The 21,112-nt window shown below is 49.6% G+C and overlaps 1 protein-coding gene across 3 annotated transcripts in view; it reads right to left on the bottom strand.

Annotated features, from left to right (window-relative positions):
• Positions 1–21,112, bottom strand: part of DOCK4 (dedicator of cytokinesis 4) — a 198,877-nt gene that overhangs the window by 23,311 nt on the left and 154,454 nt on the right. For 2 of the 3 annotated variants that reach the window (XM_036327289.1, XM_036327291.1), the window contains exons 30-39: positions 20,917–20,975; positions 17,684–17,832; positions 15,991–16,076; positions 10,556–10,582; positions 10,316–10,411; positions 9,490–9,550; positions 4,887–4,980; positions 2,943–3,091; positions 2,046–2,132; positions 431–535 (exon numbers count right to left, since the gene is read on the bottom strand). In XM_036327289.1, the coding sequence (XP_036183182.1) occupies positions 431–535; positions 2,046–2,132; positions 2,943–3,091; positions 4,887–4,980; positions 9,490–9,550; positions 10,316–10,411; positions 10,556–10,582; positions 15,991–16,076; positions 17,684–17,832; positions 20,917–20,975 (913 nt within the window). The remainder of the gene's footprint in view (positions 1–430; positions 536–2,045; positions 2,133–2,942; positions 3,092–4,886; positions 4,981–9,489; positions 9,551–10,315; positions 10,412–10,555; positions 10,583–15,990; positions 16,077–17,683; positions 17,833–20,916; positions 20,976–21,112) is intronic. The other variant, XM_036327290.1, reaches the window with a different exon arrangement.

Genomic DNA, 21,112 nt, shown 5'->3' with positions numbered 1-21,112 from the left:
TCCCAGGTTCGATTCCGGTCAAGGGCATGTACCTTGGTTGAGGGCACATCCCCAGTAGGGGGTGTGCAGGAGGCAGCTGATAGATATTTCTCACTCATCGATGTTTCTAACTCTCTATTCCTCTCACTTCCTCTCTGTAAAAAAATCAATAAAATATATATTTTTTTAAAAAGTGAAAAGAAGTCTCCTGATGTGCTCACTTGTCTGAAAAGGGAACAGGGCCAGTCACAGCTCAGCTCTGTGGGTCGCAGAATCTACCGGGCGTCCCCCACAAAATGCAGACACACTTTAACAGCTGATAACTCAATGTTAACAATGAAATGTATTTTAATAAACACTGCCTTTATAATTATTCAAAGTGTACATATATTTTGGGAGGACACCCTATATATTAGAAGTATGAAAGTGAACTAAATAGTACACGACTCACTCTTAAGAAAAATGGAAATTTTTTCCCATAAAATCCAACCCTGAAGAACTCTGGTTCCAGGCGCTGCTGGTCCATAATCTTGTCGTACAGAGAGGCCTCCATCATCTGGGGAAGCAAGGAGACACCCGGTCAGTCCTCCCCTCTTCCGGCTCCTCCACCTCACAGCACAGGACGTTTCCTCTGCCACAGGAGCACTTCGCTCCCGTTCTCGGGCTGCTCGCTGACCTGCTCAAAGCCTAGGTGTGCTAGGACATGATCTCGCCGGAGAAGATGGTGTCTGTGCGCACAGTCCATCGGGGAAATGTTTTCCTCCCAGGGAAGTAAAAATGAGCATGAACCGTGAGAAGCAACCTTTCTGGGGAATTCTCGTGCCAGGTGTACTCACCTGGGGGCTTGCTTCTCCTCAGACACGGAACTCAGGACATCTGGGAGGTGCACACGTGCTCAGGTTGGATGGGGATAAACTGACCAACCAAAGTGGAGGAGGCGTGGCTCAGTGGTTGAGTGTCAACCCTTGAACCAGGAGGTCGTGGTTCGATTCCCAGTCAGGTGTTTTCTCGTTAGAATTATCCATGACCCGCGGACATGAAACACCACACGGCCAACGGCCACCTCCTGCTGGCTGAAGGGCCTCTTGGGGTGTGTGTGTGGGGGGGGGATAGGGGGGGAGGTACGGGGTTGACATGAGCTGTTAAAGGTTAATGACACCATCGCTTCAACTGCTGCCTCAAAATTAAAAGGCAACTTCATCCCCTCTTTTTTTAAATGCAGAAGCTGATGATCCCATTTTAGAGACCAGAGGAACTGAAGGACGCGGAGGGCCCGGGGCGGAGGGGGAGGTGCCTGGCTGAGTCGGAGGGAAGGGAGAGTAAAACCTTTGTGAACACAGAGAACACCAAACTCCTAGTTCTCGGGTGGACCCTGGTTTAGGTTTAGCAAATACAAACACATCTCTGAAGCTAAGGAGAGGTAACAACGATAGACTTTAGCCCCAGAATATTTAAAAAATGGGTCAGTTGGCCATTCCTACTATTTTGCTTCGTGGGCTATGGGACTAAGGAGAATATATCGCTACAGAGACTTGTGTCCACGTGGGAAGCCCTTCCCAGTGTGGGGTTTCCTCAGGGAAGTATTAATCCCGGCTCAGACTGTGTGTTCGGATTGGGGGTTAGCCCAGATCAGCGATTTTCCACCCAAGTGCCGCAAGAACTGCTAACCCTGCAACACCTGCCTCGGTAGTCAGGGCCACTGACCTCTTTCCCTCTGACTGTCCAATGCGAAAATGACAACAGTCAACACAACAACAGCCATCTGGTGTGAATGAATCAAAATCACACTGTTGTTTTTGGTCAGATCGGCAAAAATATACTTTCTGGTGTGGGCCTGAGATGAGGAAGGCTGTCGATCGCTGGCCTCGTCCAGGGCTCACTGTTGTGTCCTCCTCAAAGCGCCACAGAGCAATGAGCGGTTTCTCTGCACGAGAGCTGGGCAGCCGAGGAAAGCCTGTCCTGTCCTCCCCGGAGGCATGTCGAGGGGCCAGACACAACGTCAGATGGGGAAGCTCACAGCAGAGGACGCCACGTGTGCTCAGCACACGGCCCGCGCCCTGCCTTACCCGCATTTTGCTCAGGTTCCGGTAGTCATAGTAGCTCTCGTACTGCTCTGCGATCTTCCGGCACAGGACGATGCCGTTCTCCCAGCACTGCGGGCCAACGGCACAGTCAGTGATCGCCCACACTTGCTTACTTCCACCCCGAGGCCGGCGGGACCGCCTTCCATCACCGAGCCTCACTTCATCCCTATGACCTGCTGTTAACAGGATCACTGCAGCTTTAAGCACAGAGACAGCATGTAATTAACATGTAAATTATTAAAAGTCCTGCCGGGCCCTAACTGGTCTGGCTCAGTGGATAGAGCGTTGGCCTGCGGACTGAAGGGTCCCAGGTTCGATTCCGGTCAAGGGCATGTACCTTGGTTGCAGGCACATCCCCAGTAGGGAGTGTGCAGGAGGCAGCTGATCGATGCTTCTCTCTCATCGATGTTTCTAACTCTCTATCCCTCTCCCTTCCTCTCTGTGAAAAATCAATACAACATATATTTTTTTTAAAAAAAGTTATGCCTGGCTGGCGTGGCTCAGTGGTTGAGCATCGACCTATGACCAGGAGATCATGGTTCAGTTCCTGATCAGGGCACAGGCCCCAGTTGCGGGCTCCATCCCCAGTGTGGGGTGTACAGGAGGCAGCCGATGATGATTCTCTCTCATCACTGATGTTTCTCTCTCTCTCCCTCCCTCTCCCTTCCTCTCTGAAATCAATAAAAAGGTATTTTGTTAAAAAGTCTTTCCTGCTGTTAGGAGGATCGCTGGGGCTTTAAGCATGGAGACAGCATGTAACTCACGTGTCCGTTATTAAGTCTTTCGGAAGCTGGAAATGGCACGCACCCCACCGGAGGAGGTGGCGTCCCTGAGCGGGATGAAGGGAGAGGCACCAGCGCCGCTGCCCGGGCCGCTCACCTTGCCCCTGTCGAAGTTCTGGATGATGGCCAGGTGCAGGTGCTCCTTGCGCTGCCACTCCGTCTGCGTGGGGTAGCTCAGGAACTCGCGCAGCGGCCGGTCCGACCACTCCAGCAGCTCGTCGTACAGCAGGAGGGTGTAGGCGGCCTCTGCAAGGCAGCGGGGAGCAAAGTCCAGATGGGCCCCGCAGCCGCCCCTCGGGGGGGGCCAGCTCGTGACAAAGAGGGGACAACACTACTTTCTGAATTTCACGATATTCCAGAAAAGTGCCCAGAATGTAAGAATAGATACAATGACAGGTTAGTGAATGCTGACTTTCTCGAAGACGGAATCATCAGAGATTTGCATGTCATTGTTTGGTTCCCTGTATTCATTCATTCATGCATTCATTCATTCATTCATTCACAGAACCCTACAGAGAAGTTCTCCATCCATTTCACTTTCTCCAGGAACTCACAGAAACGAAGACAGAAGGGAGATGGGTAAAATGTTATAGGGGAAATAGAAAGAAAAAAAAAAGAAAGAAAATGTTATAGGGAAAAGGACTTTGGGGGGCATAAAAACTACAAACAAAGAGTTTTTCCCTCTCCAAAATATACCCCGCTAGATTTGGACTTTGTTTAGAGAACCAGAATAGACCTGCTATACATCTGCAGGGACTGTCCTCCGTTGCTTCTCTCGCTTCTTTTTTTATGGACTTTAAATACAACAAGCCTACCGGGTTTTTTCCCACAGATACAGAAACTAGGTTGAGCATTTCTCTCAAAATCTGGCTACCAGCTACTTAAAAATGACCATTTAAACTCTCAGGCAACATGATCAGCTAAGAAACCAAAATTCTCAGCATGTCTGTGGGGCCATCATTGTATGTAGATGGAATACATATAACAGCTACCACATAAAGTGGGGAAGACAAAGGGACCTCTACGGCTGTAAACTTTCCACATTTAACGTGAGGTGATAAAATACTAACTCTGAGTAGACTGAAAAGTAAGGGATACATTTTGTAACACCCAAAACAACCTCGAAAAAAAGATGCTAAGAAATATAGTTAAAAAGCCAGCATACAAATGAAAATGAAATACCAAAAATACATAAATAAATGCAATCTATAGGATTAGGGCGGATGTCTTCCAGACGTCCATCTGGACAAAGCCACAGTGGCTGCGAGGCCCGGGGCTCAGGCAGCCGTGGACTCATGACAGCCGTGGGTTCAGGCAGCCATGGACTCATGACAGCCATGGGCTCAGGCAACCATGGACTCATGGCAGCCATGGGCTCAGGCAGCCGTGAGCCCCGGCGGCTGCAAGACCCTGGGCTCAGGCCTCGCAGCTGCTGCGGCCAGAAGTGGCAGCAGCAGCAGGGTGATGGGGGCGGCGCCTTCCCCTGATAAGCCTGGTTGCCTCCCGCAGAGGGAGGCCAGACTGCGGCTTAGGCTGGAGGCCAAGGCACAGGTGGTTAGGGGTGATCAGGCCAGCAGGGGAGCAAGTTAGGGGCAAACAGGCCAGCAGGGGAGCAAGGTAGGGGCAATCAGGCTGGCAGGCAGAAGGGTTAGGGGCAATCAGGCAGGCAGGCAGGTGAGTGGTTAGGAGCCAACAGTCCCAGATTGCGAGATGGGGATTGGGCCTAAACCGGTAGTCGGACATCCCGAGGGGTCCCAGATTTGAGAGGGTGCAGGCTGGGCTGAGGGACCCCTCCCCCCCATGCACGAATTTCATGCACTGGGCCTCTAGTTTAAAATAAATTTCCATTATTAAAAAATAGGTGGTTCTTTATCTGATATGGAGGCTGGGACACAGAGAACAAAAGACAATCAATTATATAAGAAATAAATTTCCATTTTAAAGCAGAAATGCTGGAGCCCTAATTCCGAAAAGGAGAGGACTTACCGTGTCTCACACACCAGGGTCCACCCTCCCCGGCCGGAGCCCAAGACAGAATTACCTGTGAAGTTCTGTGCCTTGAGGTGCAGGTCGTAGAGTTTGTGGATGTAGCGGATGTACATCTCTTCCTTGTTCAGTTCCGTCTTATAAAAGTTCTGGGGGGGAAAGAAGTACAAGTGTGGAGAATTGCTCAACAGTCAGGCCGGAAACACCTGCCTTTTACTCTGCTGACGTGTCATGAAATTGAACCAGAGGAATGGATTGTTTGTATAAATGTCTTTAACAGTGTAGTACGGAGGCCCAGGGGCATGTTTTCATTCAACACCGGCTGTGCTCAGCAGGACCTAGCGACTGGATGCGCTGGAAATGTCTGCGGTGTTATCACCACTGATGAACATCGCCTTAGTGACTATCATTTTTTTGTTAGTTTTGCTGCCAATGGACAGTCAGCCTATTCAACTAAAGTCGTGAAAAAGGTAACAGATTAACCTGTTTATTAAAGTTAATTAGTGATATCCAAAGGCGTTTCAAGTTTCAAACACACGTTTACTCGAAGGAAAAATAAGGCACATTGGTAAGGCTGAGTCAAAACAACGCAAATGCAATTTTTCCTTCCGAAGATCATGTGAAGGTGGGAAAGAAAGGCTCTTTGTTGTTGGGGTGTTATGAGAGCTCCTTTGTGCTGGAGTTTAAATCTTTCCAGTTGACATACAAAACATAAATGGACTGATAACAAGGTATTTTGTTTCAAATTATTATTATGGAGACAAGCTTATTGAAAATATTCATATAAAAAGTAGCTTGATCTTCCTAAATTTCCCCAACACTTTTTAATGTTATCAGAGACTCAACTTGAAGGTAACCTGGGCTCATGCTCTTGGCATTTAAAGGTACATCACCATCCTGGCTGGTTATATCAGTGGTTAGAGCACCAGCCCTTGGACGGAAGGCTCACGGGTTTGATTCCAGTCATGTATCTCGGTTGCAGGCTCCATCCCCGGCCCTGGTCAGGGTGCATGCAGGAGGCAACCAATCGATGTCTCTCTCACACATTGATGTTTCTGCCTCTCTACCCTCCCTTCCACTGCCTCTAAAAATCGGTGGGAAAAAATATCCTCCTGTGAGGATTAACCAAAAATAAATGAATGAATGAATGAATGAATGAATGAATGAATGCAGGTACATTATCAGCATCCACCTCTGGTCCTTCACGTGAGCAAGGCCCCTTCCTCCCTGAAGGTGGTACACAGAGCACAGGACGTCCGTTCCAGCAGAAGAGCAGCATGGTGAGGCTCGGACGCGCCCTTTCCAAAGAGGCCCTTGGACATGACGTCCTGGCTACAGCACTGGGACGCCTGTCATGGTGGGTCCTGGTTTCGGATGATGCTACTCGGGATGAGGAATAAGGAAGTGTGTGGCGATGGGGACACATCTGATGACTTGAAGAAGTGACAGGTTTTTCCACGGGGGACAGGCCACGGATTCTCCACGTGTTTGGAGCTGATTCGTTAGAGAGGGCTTTGGTAACGGGCTGAACTAGCTAATGTGGCTCATGATACTGAGCTTGAGCTTGAAGCCTGAGGACCATCTGCCCATGCCCGTCCTGAATACCACCTCCCAGGAGTCCACTCTTCACTATGAGGGCTCTGCTATCCTTGAGACACGGACATGTAATTGAATGACATTTTTTCCAATTTGTATCATTATCCTCTCCCTTTTCTTCTCCTGTAGATCTTGGCATTCTTTCTTTTTTAAAATATATTTTTGTTGATTTTAGAGAGGAAGGGAGAGGGAGATAGGAACATCAATGATGAGAGAGGATCACTGATCGGCTGCCTCCTGCACGTCCCACACTGGGGATCGAGTCCACAACCCAAGCACAGGGAATCAAACTGTGACCTCCTGGTTCATAGGTTGACACTCAACCACTGAGCTAAGCTGGTCGGGCAATCTTGGCATTCTTTAAGCAACCACGTAAATAACGCCATTCACAGCTCCCATTATAACTCATATCATTTTAATTAGCAAGCAGTGTTGTAGCATCAACACACATCTAACATCCCACAGCAGGTTTTTACGTTACTAAAGGATGATTTGCTCTAATAGCTATCTGGTAAGAAGCGGCTTTCTTTGAGAACAAAAATAAGACTCACTCTGGAAATGAATAGTTCTTTAAAAAAACAGAATGATCTCTCCCATCAGCAGAGGAGAATATGCACATATGTCTGGGGAAACGGGTGACACCGAGAACAAAACAATAATTACATTTCCCAGCATGAGTCATGACAAGGATTATGCACTTGTACGGCGAACACTCCAGCGAACGCTGGCGGCGTGAAGGAAGCCAGAGCTCTCCTGAGACAGTTGGAGCTGATCTTCCCCGAGGGGAGAAACATCGCTGAGAGGGAGTGAGCGGATGAACAGAACCATTTGCCACTACAAAAACATCAAGAAGGTTCCAGATGGAGTATGAGCTAGAACGATTCACTTCCACGTCACAGGTTTTGCTCTTTTAATAAGAAGTATTCTTGCCCGGCCCATGTGGCTCAGGGGTTGAGCATCAATCTATGGACCAGGAGATCATGGTTCAATTCTGGGTCAGGGCACATGCCCAGGATGTGGGCTCGATCCCCAGTAGGGGGCATGCAGGAGGCAGCCAGTCAATGATCCTCCTCATCACTGATGTTTCTATTTCTCCCTCTCCCATCCGATCTAAGATCAATAAATATATATTTAAAAACAAAACTGAACTCAATACAACAAGCCTGGAGCCAACGAACAGACAAGACAGAATCAGAGGGGCAGAACATGCCTCCCAGGCAGAGGCTATGCAGAGCAGCAAACTCGAGAGAGAGACAGAGCAGGAATATGTGCTCAGAACAGATGGTGTGGTTTCATTTATTTCTTTTTTAAAAAAAATTTTTTTATTGATTTCAGAGAGGAAGGGAAAGGGAGAGATAGAAACATCAATGATGAGAGAGAATCACTGATTGGCTGCCTCCTGAATACCCAACACTGGGGACTGAGCTGCAATCTGGCATGTGCCCGGACTGGGAATCAAACCATGACCTCCTGGTTCACAGGTTTATGCTCAAGCACTGAGCCACACCGGCCGGGCTCATTTTTCTTTAAAATAAGACAAAGAAGCCAAGACACTCACCAATTTAGAAATGAAAACAGTCACATGGTTCCCTATTTCAAATGTGATTAAGGGGAATGATCAAAAGCATGAATTTACCCTTTTTGATCACTGAACAATGCATGTCTCCGTGAACAATCATTTTTTTGCCCTGTGGTGAGAACATCACTCAATTTAATCGTTACTTATGAGACGGTTTAATATAAATGTGGTTTTCCCAGGGCAGTTCCAGTTTTGCCTGTTATCCTTACATGATATTTACTTTTACTCTCAAAAATATCCTGTTGGGCCTGGCCCGTGTGGCTCAGTGGTTGAGCGTCAACCCATGAACCAGGAGGTCACAGTTTGATTCCTGGTCAGGACACATGACCGAGTTGGGGGGCTCGATCCCCAGAAGGGAGTATGCAGGAGGCATCCAATTAGTGATTCTCATCATTGATGTTTCTCCCTCTCTCCCCCTCTCCCTTCCTCTCTGAAATCAATTTTTTTTTTTTTAAATATTCTATTGGGAGGGTAAGCTATATGATCATCCTACTTATAACACAAGCCTTAACCATGGTGGCATCATACATTTAATTTGCAAAGAAGCTAGAAAGTGAAAATTGGCTTAACAGAAAAGAGTCATTTGGTCGCAAAAGAAGAGATCACTAATATTTATTACGATGGAAAGAAACTGTCTAAACACAAGTACAAAGTCCTAGGGGACGCTGCTTGTTTCTAAGAGCGACAAAGGATGATGGAGCCCGTTGAGCCACAGGGGACAGATGGCTCCCACTGGGATCTCCAGGCTCCGCCTCCAGGCCCCGCCTCCAGGCCCCGCCTCCAGGCCCCGGGGCCACCATGGGTGCATCTGCAACGCTGGAGCGGGCAATTTCCTGGGATTGAATTCAACCTGAAGCTCGATAGGCCTCTTTTATTTTATTTTTTAAATATATTTTTTATTGCCGAAACCGGTTTGGCTCAGTGGATAGAGCGTCAGCCTGCGGACTGAAAGGTCCCAGGTTCGATTCCGGTCAAGGGCATGTACCTGGGTTGCGGGCACATCCCCAGTGGGGAGTGTGCAGGAGGCAGCTAATCGATGTTTCTCTCTCATCGATGTTTCTAACTCTCTATCTCTCTCCCTTCCTCTCTGTAAAAAATCAATAAAATATATTTAAAAAATATATATATATATATTTTATTGATTTCAGAGAGAGAGGGAGGGAGGAAGGGAGGGAGAGAGAGAAACTTCAATGATGAGAATCAAAGATCGGCTGCCACCTGCACGCCCCACACTGGAGATGGAGCCCCCAGCCCGAGCCTGTGCCCTGACCGGGAATCAAACTGTGACCACCTGGTTCATAGGTCAATGCTCAACCACTGAGCCACACTGGTGGGGCTCACTAGGCCTCCTTTAGATACACTTCGAAACTCTTCTAAGAAATATCAGATAAAACAACACTGGATCGAAACCAAACAAAACGTAGTATTTCTGTAAAATAACAAACGCCAGGCTCTGAGGGGGAAGGGGAGGGGGGTCACTAACCAGAAGGCTCACTGTGCAGCCGATCTTTTTGCCGTCCACCTCGCCCACTCTCATGCAGTCCCTGAAACAGAGCAACAGTCAGACCCAGAGCTTCCTTCCCCCATGCACACACACACTGGTCGTTCAGGGAAGGGGCAGAAGGCTCAGGGACTGCAGCAACGGCCCCCAGGCAACTGCCCCAGGCTGCAGGGTCTCAGGTGAGGGGTGACAGACTCCTGAGCCTCCGGTGGGCAGCCCTCCCTCTCAGTGGGCGGGGCCTCGGGGGCGGGGCGAAGGTGTGGTATTATACACCTCTAATGTGGGTGGAAAGGGGCGGGTAAGCCTGGCCATCAACAATGACAACGAAGGTTCATTCTTGAAATAAACCCAAAACACCATGCATTCAAGTGGAACAAACTGCCTGACCAGTTTAGATCATTTAAAAATTAAAAATAAAACGCTGTCTATGGAAGCAGCATGGTTGTCTAATTCTCCAACACTCCATCTTCACCCCGAAATGGATGGATCCTCTTACTGGCTCTAATGGGCAGGTCCAGATAAAAACGAACAAAACCAAAACCCCTTTACTAACGGGGCTCTGAGAACCCTCTCCATCCACTGAGACTTGGAAAGAACTGCCGACCAAAACAAAACAGAAAGAGGAGCGACACAAGAAACGTCCTGAGCCAGCACAGTGCACAGCCGTTATCTCAGGCCTCAGGTTCACGGCTGTGGATCAGATCTCGGGGGGGGGGGGGGGGGGGGGGGCTCAGGTGTGTGGGGACTGTCCTCGACTCTGAGTCCCTAACCATGGCGCAGCACACCTGGGAAATGGCACCCAACTCACCTGTAATCCAACAACCTCTCCATCAGACGAGTCACCGTGGCGATCAAGGAGACCCCACTCTCCCTCCATGTTTCCCGCTCGATTTTCTTCAGCAGACTGGAAAAGAGAGGACCCCGGGCATTTTCAACATTTATTTTTGTCGGTCACCATGGCGACCATTTTACTTTCATCAGCACCTTCAATGCCTTAGCAACCACAGCAACATCTCACAAGGAGCACAATTTGCAAACAATGTCTTACCTAGGATAGGGACCAAAGAGTGGAATTCTAATCCCGGAAGCATTGACAAAGCAAATGGATGTTTAGATTCTCCGAGCCGTGAAAGACGAACTCATGCACAGCATCAGTTTCACACAGGCAAGCCCGAGCAGCTCACACCCGCTTTCTCCCGGCTTCTCCCTCCCGGGAGCAGGCTCGCACCTCCCCACAGCCCAGGACAGTGTGGCCAGCGGGGACAGCACGCCTGCGAGCGCACTGTCAGGCCCGCCCTCGCTGTGTTCCCGGGAAACCGGCTCCCTACCTCTCCGTGGAGCGCATCCTCACCCGAGCAGCTCTACCAGTGCAACGCCCCAGGAAACCCTTGCACAGACGGAGTGACGTGTGGCGTTTTTTTCCTCTCGCTTAGCATTTGCCCACTCAATACATATCGCACTGTCTGGTGCATGCAGGCAACAGCTTCACACAGTGCGTCACTAATCACAGGGGACTCTCTATGGGGTGGTTACAGTGGGCAGGTGACAGGTACCACACCACTGCCTCCTGCCTTCCCCCCTAGCCTCAAGCACCTTGGGGCAGAGGCGCTATTTAAACACAACATAATAAGTCACAGCAATGAGCACCTGTTTTACTCATTCCCGGCTTCTCCTAGGGCAGCGGTTCTCAACCTGTGGGTCGCGGCCCCTTTGGCGGTTGAACGACCCTTTCACAGGGGTCGCCTAAGACCGTCCTGCATATCAGATATTTACATTACGATTTATAACAGTAGCAACATTACAGTTATGAAGTAGCAGCGAAAATGATTTTATGGTTGGGTCACAACATGAGGAACTGTATTTAAAGGGCCAGAAGGTTGAGAACCACTGTCCCTGGGTGAAGCAGACACTGGCAGAGCCTGTAGGGCTGAATCTGTCCCCGTGGTAAAAGGTGGACCTTGAGCAGGACCTGTGAAGACACCTCCCTGCCCCTCTGGATGGAATAATCATCATTTCTGTCTAAAATCCTGTGTCTCATCCTGGTTGCAGAAATAACCTAGAAAACACTTCTTACAAGTACCACCTAAGCCTGCTGTCTATTGTGCTTAGTGGAAAAAGAAGCAGTAAAGAAAAAAGCTATTTTGGGGGGGGTCTGTGGCTATGGTCTCTCCCTTCTCCCCACTTCCAGCTATTGCCTCCCAGTGCCCAGCCTCTGTCTTGTCTCCGCATCTGTTGCCTACACCTTCCTGATCATTTTGGTTTTCAGGTTTATTCTGAGCTGTTTCCTAGATTGTGATTGGGGGGGGGGGGGGGGGGGAGTATATGAAAGAACAGACTCGCCCTGACTGATCCCTCAGTTTCACTAAAATGTGTTTTCTTTACTGAGCCGGCGTGGCTCAGTGGTTGAGTGTCAACCTACGAACCAGGAGGTCACAATTCGATTCCCGGTCGGGGAACACACCCAGGTTGCGGGCTTGATCCCCAGTGTGGGGTATAGGAGGCAACCAATCAATGATTCTCTCCCATCTATCTTTCTCTCCCTCTCCCTTCCTCTCTGAAATCAATAAAAACCTTTTTTTAAAAAAAGTGTTTTCTTTTAAAAACAAAAACAACCCCTGAATAGCACTATTTCAGGCTTCAATGCCAAAGTGGAAGTGAGCCAAGTGCTGACATGGGCACTGCCTGCCCATGCCCTGCGGGTGCAGCAGCAGCCTCCCCGGTGCCAGCCCACACCTCACAGACTCCAGGGGCCGGGAGACAAAGGGCTCAGGTAAGCGAGCTAAAAATACGGGAGATTTCTTTCCCTTTGCACAGCCTCCCGGAGCAGTAAGGCATCGGAGCTACACGCCCTCCTGCGAGAAGAGGCAGAGCTCTGCAGAGCACGCCTCCTCAAGTGCCCAGCACCCAAAGGCGGGGGCTGAGACTAGAACCCAACTTATGGGCTTTGGCAGCCAGGCTGGTTCTTGGTGTCCAAGTTCCCCCTGCGATTTTACCTGACAGGAGACTCAGGGGAAGAGGAGGCATTTTTTTTTTTTAAACATTTCTATTGATTTCAGAGAGGAAGGGAGAGGGGGAGAGGGAGAGGTCTATGCTCAACCCCTGAGCCACGCGGCTGGGCGAGGGGAGGCATCTCACCTGGTCCACAGTCATGCCCGTGCACCGTGCTGAGGACACAGAGACTCGTCTAAGGACAGCACAGGTGGCGTGTTATTGCCAACAGACACGCAATGAGACTCCACAGCGCGGGGCTGCAGAATCCCATGACACTGCGGGAGGGCTCCGTGCTCAGCGGCTTGGGCCCATGAGGGAAAGTTGGGGGAGGCCCTGGCCCCCCATCGCCCGCTCTGTCGGAACAGGACTGTGCTGAGACCATCACTCGTACCTTAAACACCTGTGCCTGCGCCTGCTCTTCATCCGCAGAAAAGGGTCACACACCTGATGTGTGTGTAAGAGCTAATCCTGTCTGCAAACTACAACTTAGTGAGTGAGCACCAATACAGGTCTCCGACCGCATTACCCGGAGCAGCGTACGATAAAGCAGCGACTGCGCGACAAGCTGAGATGGGAGTTACACCTTCTGGAAGCTCCCCGAGGACCCCCAAGGCTGGGAGTCCCCTGTGTGTTCCCACAGCACACCCACCACGTCCCAGCCCCAGGCGAGTCCTGGCCCAGGAGGTGCTCAATCGGGTGCCATGACGCCTCAGGACAGCCAGTGGGGCCTCGTGTGGTTCTGATGCCCTGTTCTGACCCATCCCCTGGCGTCTGACCCGCAATGTCAGCATCGTTAAGAGTAATAATCCTGACTCTTATTTCAGGGAGGTGCAGTCTGGGTAAATAAAGATGCTGCTGGGATTAGAGCAGGGGTCCTCAAACTACGGCCCGCGGGCCACATGCAAATACAAATATTGTATTTGTTCCCATTTTGTTTTTTTACTTCAAAATAAGGTATGTGCAGTGTGCATAGGAATTTGTTCATAGTTTTTTTTTAAACTATAGTCCGGCCCTCCAACGGTCTGAGGGACAGTGAACTGGCCCCGTTTAAAAAGTTTGAGGACCCCTGGATTAGAGAAAGATGATGGGTTCCTGGGAAGGTGTCATACAAATGGAAAGTCTTGTTTTAATGCTACTTTAGCAAGTGCTGCCTTTTCAGAAGGGAGTGACCTGCCTTCAGTTTCTGAACTTTTAAAAAAATATATTTTTATTGATTTCAGAGGGAGGGAGGGGGAGAGAGAGAAACATCAACTAATTGGCTGCCTCCTGCCCCCTACCAGGGATCAAGCCTGCAACCCTGACATGTGCACTGACCTGGAAATCAAACCCAGTGACCTCCTGGTTCATAGGTCAATGCTCAACCACTGAGGCACACCTGTCGGGCAGTTTCTGAACAAATTTTAAGAAGTTTTAGACATGAATTACAGAGAACAGATGAGATCGTCCCATGACAACGTGCGTTCCTACTTCATAATGTGCGCAGCGACTCACTGTGACTACACTAACTCATTGTGATTTCTATGACCAAAAAGTGCATATTATTGTTACCCAAAATACAATTACATCTTCACTCTCTCTTCTGAGCCCAGGTAGTAATGATATGTAATTATCACTTCAGAATTTTATTTATTCCCAATATGCTTATCACAAAAGCACAAAAGAAAGATATTTGTGGTAACATTTCAGTAATGTGTTAAAAGTCAACAAAAGAATAAAAATTTCCATTGAATGGATCAGGAACTTGCAACGGTCCTAATTACCGATGCTTAATATTTTAATTATTGGTTTCATTTCTATGCCAGGGTATATCTGCTATTTCAAAATCACATTTATATACAAGCAACCCAAACACCACCATCAGGCCTTTACTGAAGTCAGGAAGAAGCACCGTAGAGCCAGGTGCATATTTATTACTTGTGTGAATTTCTTATAAAAATTAATCACAAAGCCCAAGGGCCTCATCACACTGAGTGCTTTCTCGTTTTAGTGCTTTATTCAAACCAAGGACTCGTCACCGAAGCGAGAGCCGTGCTCAAAAGCAATTTGTGCTGTTGGACGAGGTTTTAATCAGCTCTGCGCTCCACTCCAGCTGTCAGCAGGCCCACACTCGGTGCCCGGGAGTGGAGGCAGGCGTGGGGAGGAATTACTGCAAGTGCCAGGTTAATGACAGCGTTGGAGGGAAACGGTGCTGTTCGGGACCCAGGACAAAGAGCGCGCTTTGTCACCGCCACCGCCGCCGCCACCACCACCAGGAACCGGCACACCCTTTCTCCACTTGTCCTCTCAACATAATTTTTTTAAAAGCTCGGAGAATGATTCTGAATCAGGCAAGTTGAAATCTATCAGTCACTAATGATAGTTTTCAAACCTCTATATTTTCCTTTCCTTTTCTTTCTTTCTTTTTTTTTTTTTTGTGAATCCTCACCCAAGGATATTTTTCCATTGATTTTTAGACAGAGTGGAAGAGGGAAAGACAGAAACGTCAATGTGAAAGAAACACATTGACTGGTTGACTCCTACATGAGCTCTGACCAAGGCCCCGGCTGGGGAGGAACCTGCAACCAAGGTACGTGCCCTTGACCAGAACCAAACCCAGGATGCTTCAGTCTACAGGCCGACGCTCTATCCACTGAACCACACCGGCCAGGGCTCCTCTATACTAGTACGTTCATACATCGGGGCTCTACATCTGAGAGCATGACATGAACGACAGAATTTACATTTGGCTCTCAGATTAAAGCATGATGCTTCCTTTTCAGGGATACCTACACACTCAGGAGAACCCTAGATTTGAAAAGGACTAAGCTGGAGAGGAAACCAGGGTCAAAAAGGACTAAGCTGGAGAGGAAACCAGGGCCAGAGTTAAATTCCTGAACATGCTTAGGTGTCCTCTTGGCCCCCCTCACGGTGGAGGAGGACCTGGCCAAGCCGTTCATCCGGGGACTGTGCTCACATCTATTGAGGACAACCTCAGAGCCCCTCTATCCTCCGTGTGAATCCCCGTTGAAAGGACTTGCTTCTGTGACGTTCTGATGGAAACATTTAGGAAGCAGCTGCAATGCTGAGGGAGCCCTCAGCACGCCGAGGGGATGGAGCCTGGGAACAGGTGACGGTGCATATCCCAGCAGCCGAGCAGCAGGGGCTGCGGCTTTGGGGAGCGCTGAGCCCCAACAATAATCACACCACATTGGGGGGCTCCTCCACTCTTCACCCTATTTAAACGCATTACCCTCCAGCCCCGGTTCTCACGTTATTAGGCAGGAAAAGAGCGAGAGCTGTTGTGGAACACGTGACCTGAGCTAGTTAGAGATTAAAATGAGACGCCATGTTCAATCAATGATATAAAACCCATCTTCCAGAGCCAGGCCACGACCTGAGTTCCTCCCGCCACACCGGCCGGCACGCCCGCGTGGCCACACTGTCTGCGGCTCTCGGCTGCCTGAGGTGACATGTGATCCCCGGGCAGAACCAGTGGAGGCGACCACTACTCACATACTGTTGAAGAGCTCCCGGTAGGTTTCGTCCCCTTTGCCTTCTGACATCAGGCTATCCAGCTTGTCGATGAGCTTGGCTTCCACCTGCAACACACCCAACAGTGCTCTCTCTGCTCCCCTGGGCAAGGGGCGTGTCTAGGCAAATGGAAGCAAAGGTATGTGCCCAAGGGGAAAAGTAACGGTCCGATCGGATGTGTGGAAGTGACGAGATCGGCTGGGTTAAGAGGAGACAGAATCCTAAGGGGCTCATGAGATGGAGCATCGGGACTTCCACGCCCCGCGGGGCTGCTCTGGCTGCTGCCAGAACCTCTCCACATCGATTCCAACACAAATACTTGCAGCCCAGCTTCAACACTGGAGCCCTTTTCTAGGAGCTATAACACTGGCAAGCTCATTTCTTTAAAAAAAAAAAAAATCACTATACATATATAGAAACATTCATTTATATCTTTGTGTTTTCTATCTATTTTCTTTCTCAAAACAGTATGAGGTTGCACGAATCTTTGCTGAAAGTGAGAAGCTGGCCCGTTCACGGACAGATGGCAGATCCTATAGAAATGCTCCAAGTCAGCACTAAGCAGAGAGAGAGAGAGAGAGAGAGAACACATATTTCCTGAAAACTGTGGTCTAAACCCTCCTATGCTCCAGCATGGAAACCCTGCAAGGCTGCCACCGGGAAGGCGGACGGTGCCCCCGGCCAGCAGGAGACAGAAGATGAACACCCTGGCTGCCGGGGACGGAAACAGCGGGGCTGGAGGATGCTGTCTGCCTGGCTGGCAGGTCTAAGCCCAATGGGTCCTCTGAATCACACTGAATCAGGGGATAAAGGCAAAAGGGCCTAAGAGTGGGTCCCCCAACACGATTTTTAAATAGCTTCTCATTCACCTATTCGCGTCCTTGAAAATAAATGCAGATATTGATACGGGTGAGAGGCCATGCTTTTGGGGACAGGGCGCTTCGACAGAGGCCCTCAGCTTGCTGGTGGAGCTGACAGAGGCTTTTGTCGGGTTTGAGAAAGGCATGAAGTGAGGACAAGTCCTCCCATAGGTGAGTGTATACAGGTGTGGACAGGGGAGTGTGGACAGGTGAGTACAGTGACTTTGTGAACAGGAAGTAGGCCCAGTATCTGCAACTTGAGGGCAGAAGCAGCTGGTTTCTCATGCAATCTGGTTCTGGAATAAGAACCGGCATCTTTGCAAAACGGGACCAGACCTCTGAGAACCTACGTCTACGTCTCTTCGGAAGAGCCTTTGCAAGAATTTCCACCACCTTCCCCTTTAAAAGAATCCTCGATGCTTTGAGCAAAGAGCAATAACGCACACTGTGCATCAGACTCTCAAAGCTAAGCCGTTCCCCAAATACACCACGCAGACCGCTGTGAGCGCAATGACTTTAAGATTCATTAACCTTCTGATTCGCCCACGCTGTGTCCAACTGAGAGCAAAGAAAGTCCCTGCCCGTCCTTAAACACAGACCTGGCAAGTCACAGAATCTTTTAGCTGAAAGGGTATGAAATGGTTTTTTCAGGGCTTTCCAGACGCTCAGGGGGATGTAAGACTAGCAGTGTCCATGGCCACCTGGCTGGGAGGGCGGCCAGGCTGGAATCTGCTCTGCCGATGGCTAACGGGGTGCTCATTTCCCAGCTCCAAGAAGTGAACAGAGGCCTCCCCCAGGCCGAGGGCACGGCCTACCTGCTTGAAGTTGCCACTCCGCCTCTGCTCCCAGTCCATCATGTCGTGGAAAATCGGGATCATGACGTTCCGCAGGTCCGGCTGTGGTATCAAGGTCACCTCCAGGAAGGGGCCGATCAGGGCAGGGATGAAATGAAGCTTGTGTTCCCCTAAGGCAATGAAATGTTTGCATTTCGGTATGTTTAGAAAATTAATACTGTAACATTTGTTTAAAACTATGGCAAATAAAGTCATCTCAATGACAACTGTCTCCCCAAGCAAGGAAATATTTCCCTAAGCACACATGTAAACAGTAAGTTGCAATGTGTTGGTATTTCTCCATTGTTATTAAAAACGAGAGAATTCATTTTTTCAGTTAAAAAAAGGCCATAAGGTACAATGAAAAGTCACAGAGTCATCAGGAATTGGCGATCTTTGCTACTCAGCGCTCACACATTGGAATTTTCATGCTGCATTAAAAACGAGGTGGAAGGACGACACAGGGAAAGTTATTCCACAGAATTAACGGGAAAAGTAAGGCACGTTACTGTACGGACAGGCACGTCTTTCATTAAAAAGAAAACATGTGATAGAAGAGAACACGGTATCCCCAAAGGTTACCCACAGTGTGGAGGCGGGGGGCCACCCGGGAAGACAGCAGCCCTTCCCGTGGCACCTGCAGTCACAAAAGCAGCGGCTTCCCCAACACCCAGTGGCTGTGCCCGTGTCAGATCTCACCCATCATCTCCCCTCTTTCCATTCTTTCCTGCCCATTCCCTTTCCTCTGACACACCCTCCTGAAGTCCATAGACATCTACACTCGCTGTTTGCACCTGGATTTGTGTAGGCCCAGGCTCGGTTCCTTCTAGTACAAAAAAACAGAAGAAATTAACGGGGAGGTAACGGGACTCCAAAACCGGCAGGTAACTCCCAGCAGGACGGTTCTGTGTGTCTTCGACCCTCATGACAGAAGATGGAAGGGAGAAGGGGAAATGCGGGCAAATGACCCTCTTCCATGCTCAGCGCCCCGCCCCGCCCCGCCCCGCGGGTTTGAAGTGAAGCTCCACCCGGGAGGGGGCGCTGCAGGTCAGCGTCCGCCCCGCTGGGTTTCCCGGTCACGATGCGGTGGGGCGGTGGGGGGGGGGGGGGGGGGGGGGGGGGGCGGCGGGCTGCTCCCACAGCGGCCACGAGATGCGGGGCTTGCAAACGCGAAGGAAGGGCCGCCTTCTGTTTAGTGAGAGCGTCAGTTCACCTGAAACCACGAGGAAAGCTGCGTCCAGGGCAGGACGATGGAGGCCGAAGGGGGCGGGGGTCCCGCAGCGCAGCAGGAAGGCGTGGCCTGGGGGGAGGGGCTCCACAGAACAGTGAGTCCCGGGCGCAGGGATGCAGCGGCCAGGAGTCATTTCTGGGCACTTCCCCAGGCGGCTGGGGAGCAAGAGCGACGGCCTAGTAACTGGGACAGGGCTCAGGGACTCAGGGGCGGGGAGGCGGCTGTCCCTGTGCCATGGCTGCTGCATCATTTCCCCAGAGCGGAGTCCTGGCTTCCCGGGGACTCCCCGGAGGCAGGTGAACTTCCGGACCAGGAAGTTCATGACCAACAGACGGCTTCAGCGGAAGCAAATGGTCACTGATGTCCTTCAACTGGGAAGGCAACAGTACCCAAGACAGAAATTCGGGAAGAACTGGCCAAAACGTGTAAGATGACACCTGATGTCATCTTTGTGTTTGGATTCAGAACCCACTTGGGTGGTGGCAAGTCCACTGGCTTTGGCATGATTTACGATTCCTTGGATTATGCAAAGGAAAATGAACCCAAACACAGACTTGCAAGACATGGCCTATATGAGGAGAAGAAGACCTCAAGAAAACAGAGAAAGGAAGGCAAGAACAGAATGAGGACAGCCAGGGGACTGCAAAGGCCAGTGTTGGTGCTGGCAAAAGGAAGGAGTAAAGATTCTTTGGTGAATTTATCTGTTGGGGTTGTGCAGATTTTTCATGAGAGGATTAATAAACTATACACTTTAAAGAAAAAGAAAGACAGCACAGAGGAGAAACACTGATGGTGCATGCAGTGACATCTGTAGGGAGACTCAAGGTGCCCGCTGAACTGAGCAAGCCAGGGTTCCTGCGCCCAGCTGCACACGTCTCCTGGTGTGGACCGAGGCTGCCGTGGAAACAACCATGCACAGCGATGCCACGATTTATCCCGGAGGGACAACGGCCATGCTTCTAACCTGGTACCCAAACGGCCCTGCCCCAGCCTTCTCACCGCAGCGTGGACAAGAGCCTAAATAAACAGCCACAAGAGCGCGGAGCTCAACTGCCTACACAACGGGGCTTCCTCCAATGGCTCTGCATGTTTGAGAACTACACGTGTCCCGGTCAAAACTCACTCTGTGACATGAATGGAAGTCAAAGGATGATGCTTCTATTTTCACGTACGGAAAACACACCCTGCCATCGCCACGCTCAGAGGAGCCCCAGAGCAAGGACACCTCCGGTCATCGCACATTCGATTCAAATAGGTTCATCCCTTAGCAAACCACAAGGAGGAACCACGCAGTGGTAGTGAATGGACACTACACACGTGTGTGGTTAACATAAATAGGTAACATTACCAAATTAAATAGGAAATACTAGAAACCCTCTGCCAAGGAGATTTTGGAGCAGTCTATTTTCCAAATATTCTTTTCTATGTAACCAAACCTGTGCCATCAATTTGCTGGAATACTGCACTCTGTCTGCTGTGATTGGCTAACAAAATTAGCTAATGGTTTCCTAGCAACTGCAGATGCCTTTACATCCTTTGACTATACTCTTCATGATATAGGTCAATGGTTTCAAATTTTTTAAAGAGTAGTGATGCTCAAGTCCATTTCTATGAAGTTTAATCTAAATTTGGTAGGATTCGGAGTCCTAGAAATTTTGAGGTGTTACAGTTCCAAATTCCAAAGGGTTCTTAACACACTGCTAAAGTTGTATGTATTACTGGAGTGAGCTGGATTATAAAATTTATCACTCCATAATAATGAAACCCATGAAGATGAGGTGACTTTTTTCAAGCAGACAGCAATTTAAAGAGTTAGTTTTAACCCTAACCAATGCCAGCGTGTCATTACTTTGTATAGATACCTTCACTGATTTAGACACTTGGTTTCAAAACCTGTCCTTGGTAAATTGCCCTCTTCACTCAGACAGTGAAAAGTGCGGTGCTGAGCTGTGAAATGCCCGTGGCTTCTCTTCTCATCACTTACCCAGGTTTTGCCACATGCTGAAGATCTCACAGCCCATTGTCACCCGCATGTCGCCATACCTGAAACAGAACCGAAACCAGACCTGACACAGCGCCTCTGGAACAAAGACAGATCTGTGTCTCTAGGATACGATCAGTCTGAGTTAAAAGTCAGTATGTGTTTAATGAAAGATTTCAATGTGCATGTCTTGATGCCT

This window comes from Myotis myotis, unplaced genomic scaffold (assembly GCF_014108235.1).
Source record: "Myotis myotis isolate mMyoMyo1 unplaced genomic scaffold, mMyoMyo1.p scaffold_m19_p_11, whole genome shotgun sequence".
In the NCBI taxonomy this organism is placed as follows: Eukaryota; Metazoa; Chordata; class Mammalia; order Chiroptera; family Vespertilionidae; genus Myotis; species Myotis myotis.
The sequence above is the reverse complement of the archived record's forward strand: the minus strand, read 5'-3'. Positions and strand labels throughout refer to the sequence as shown.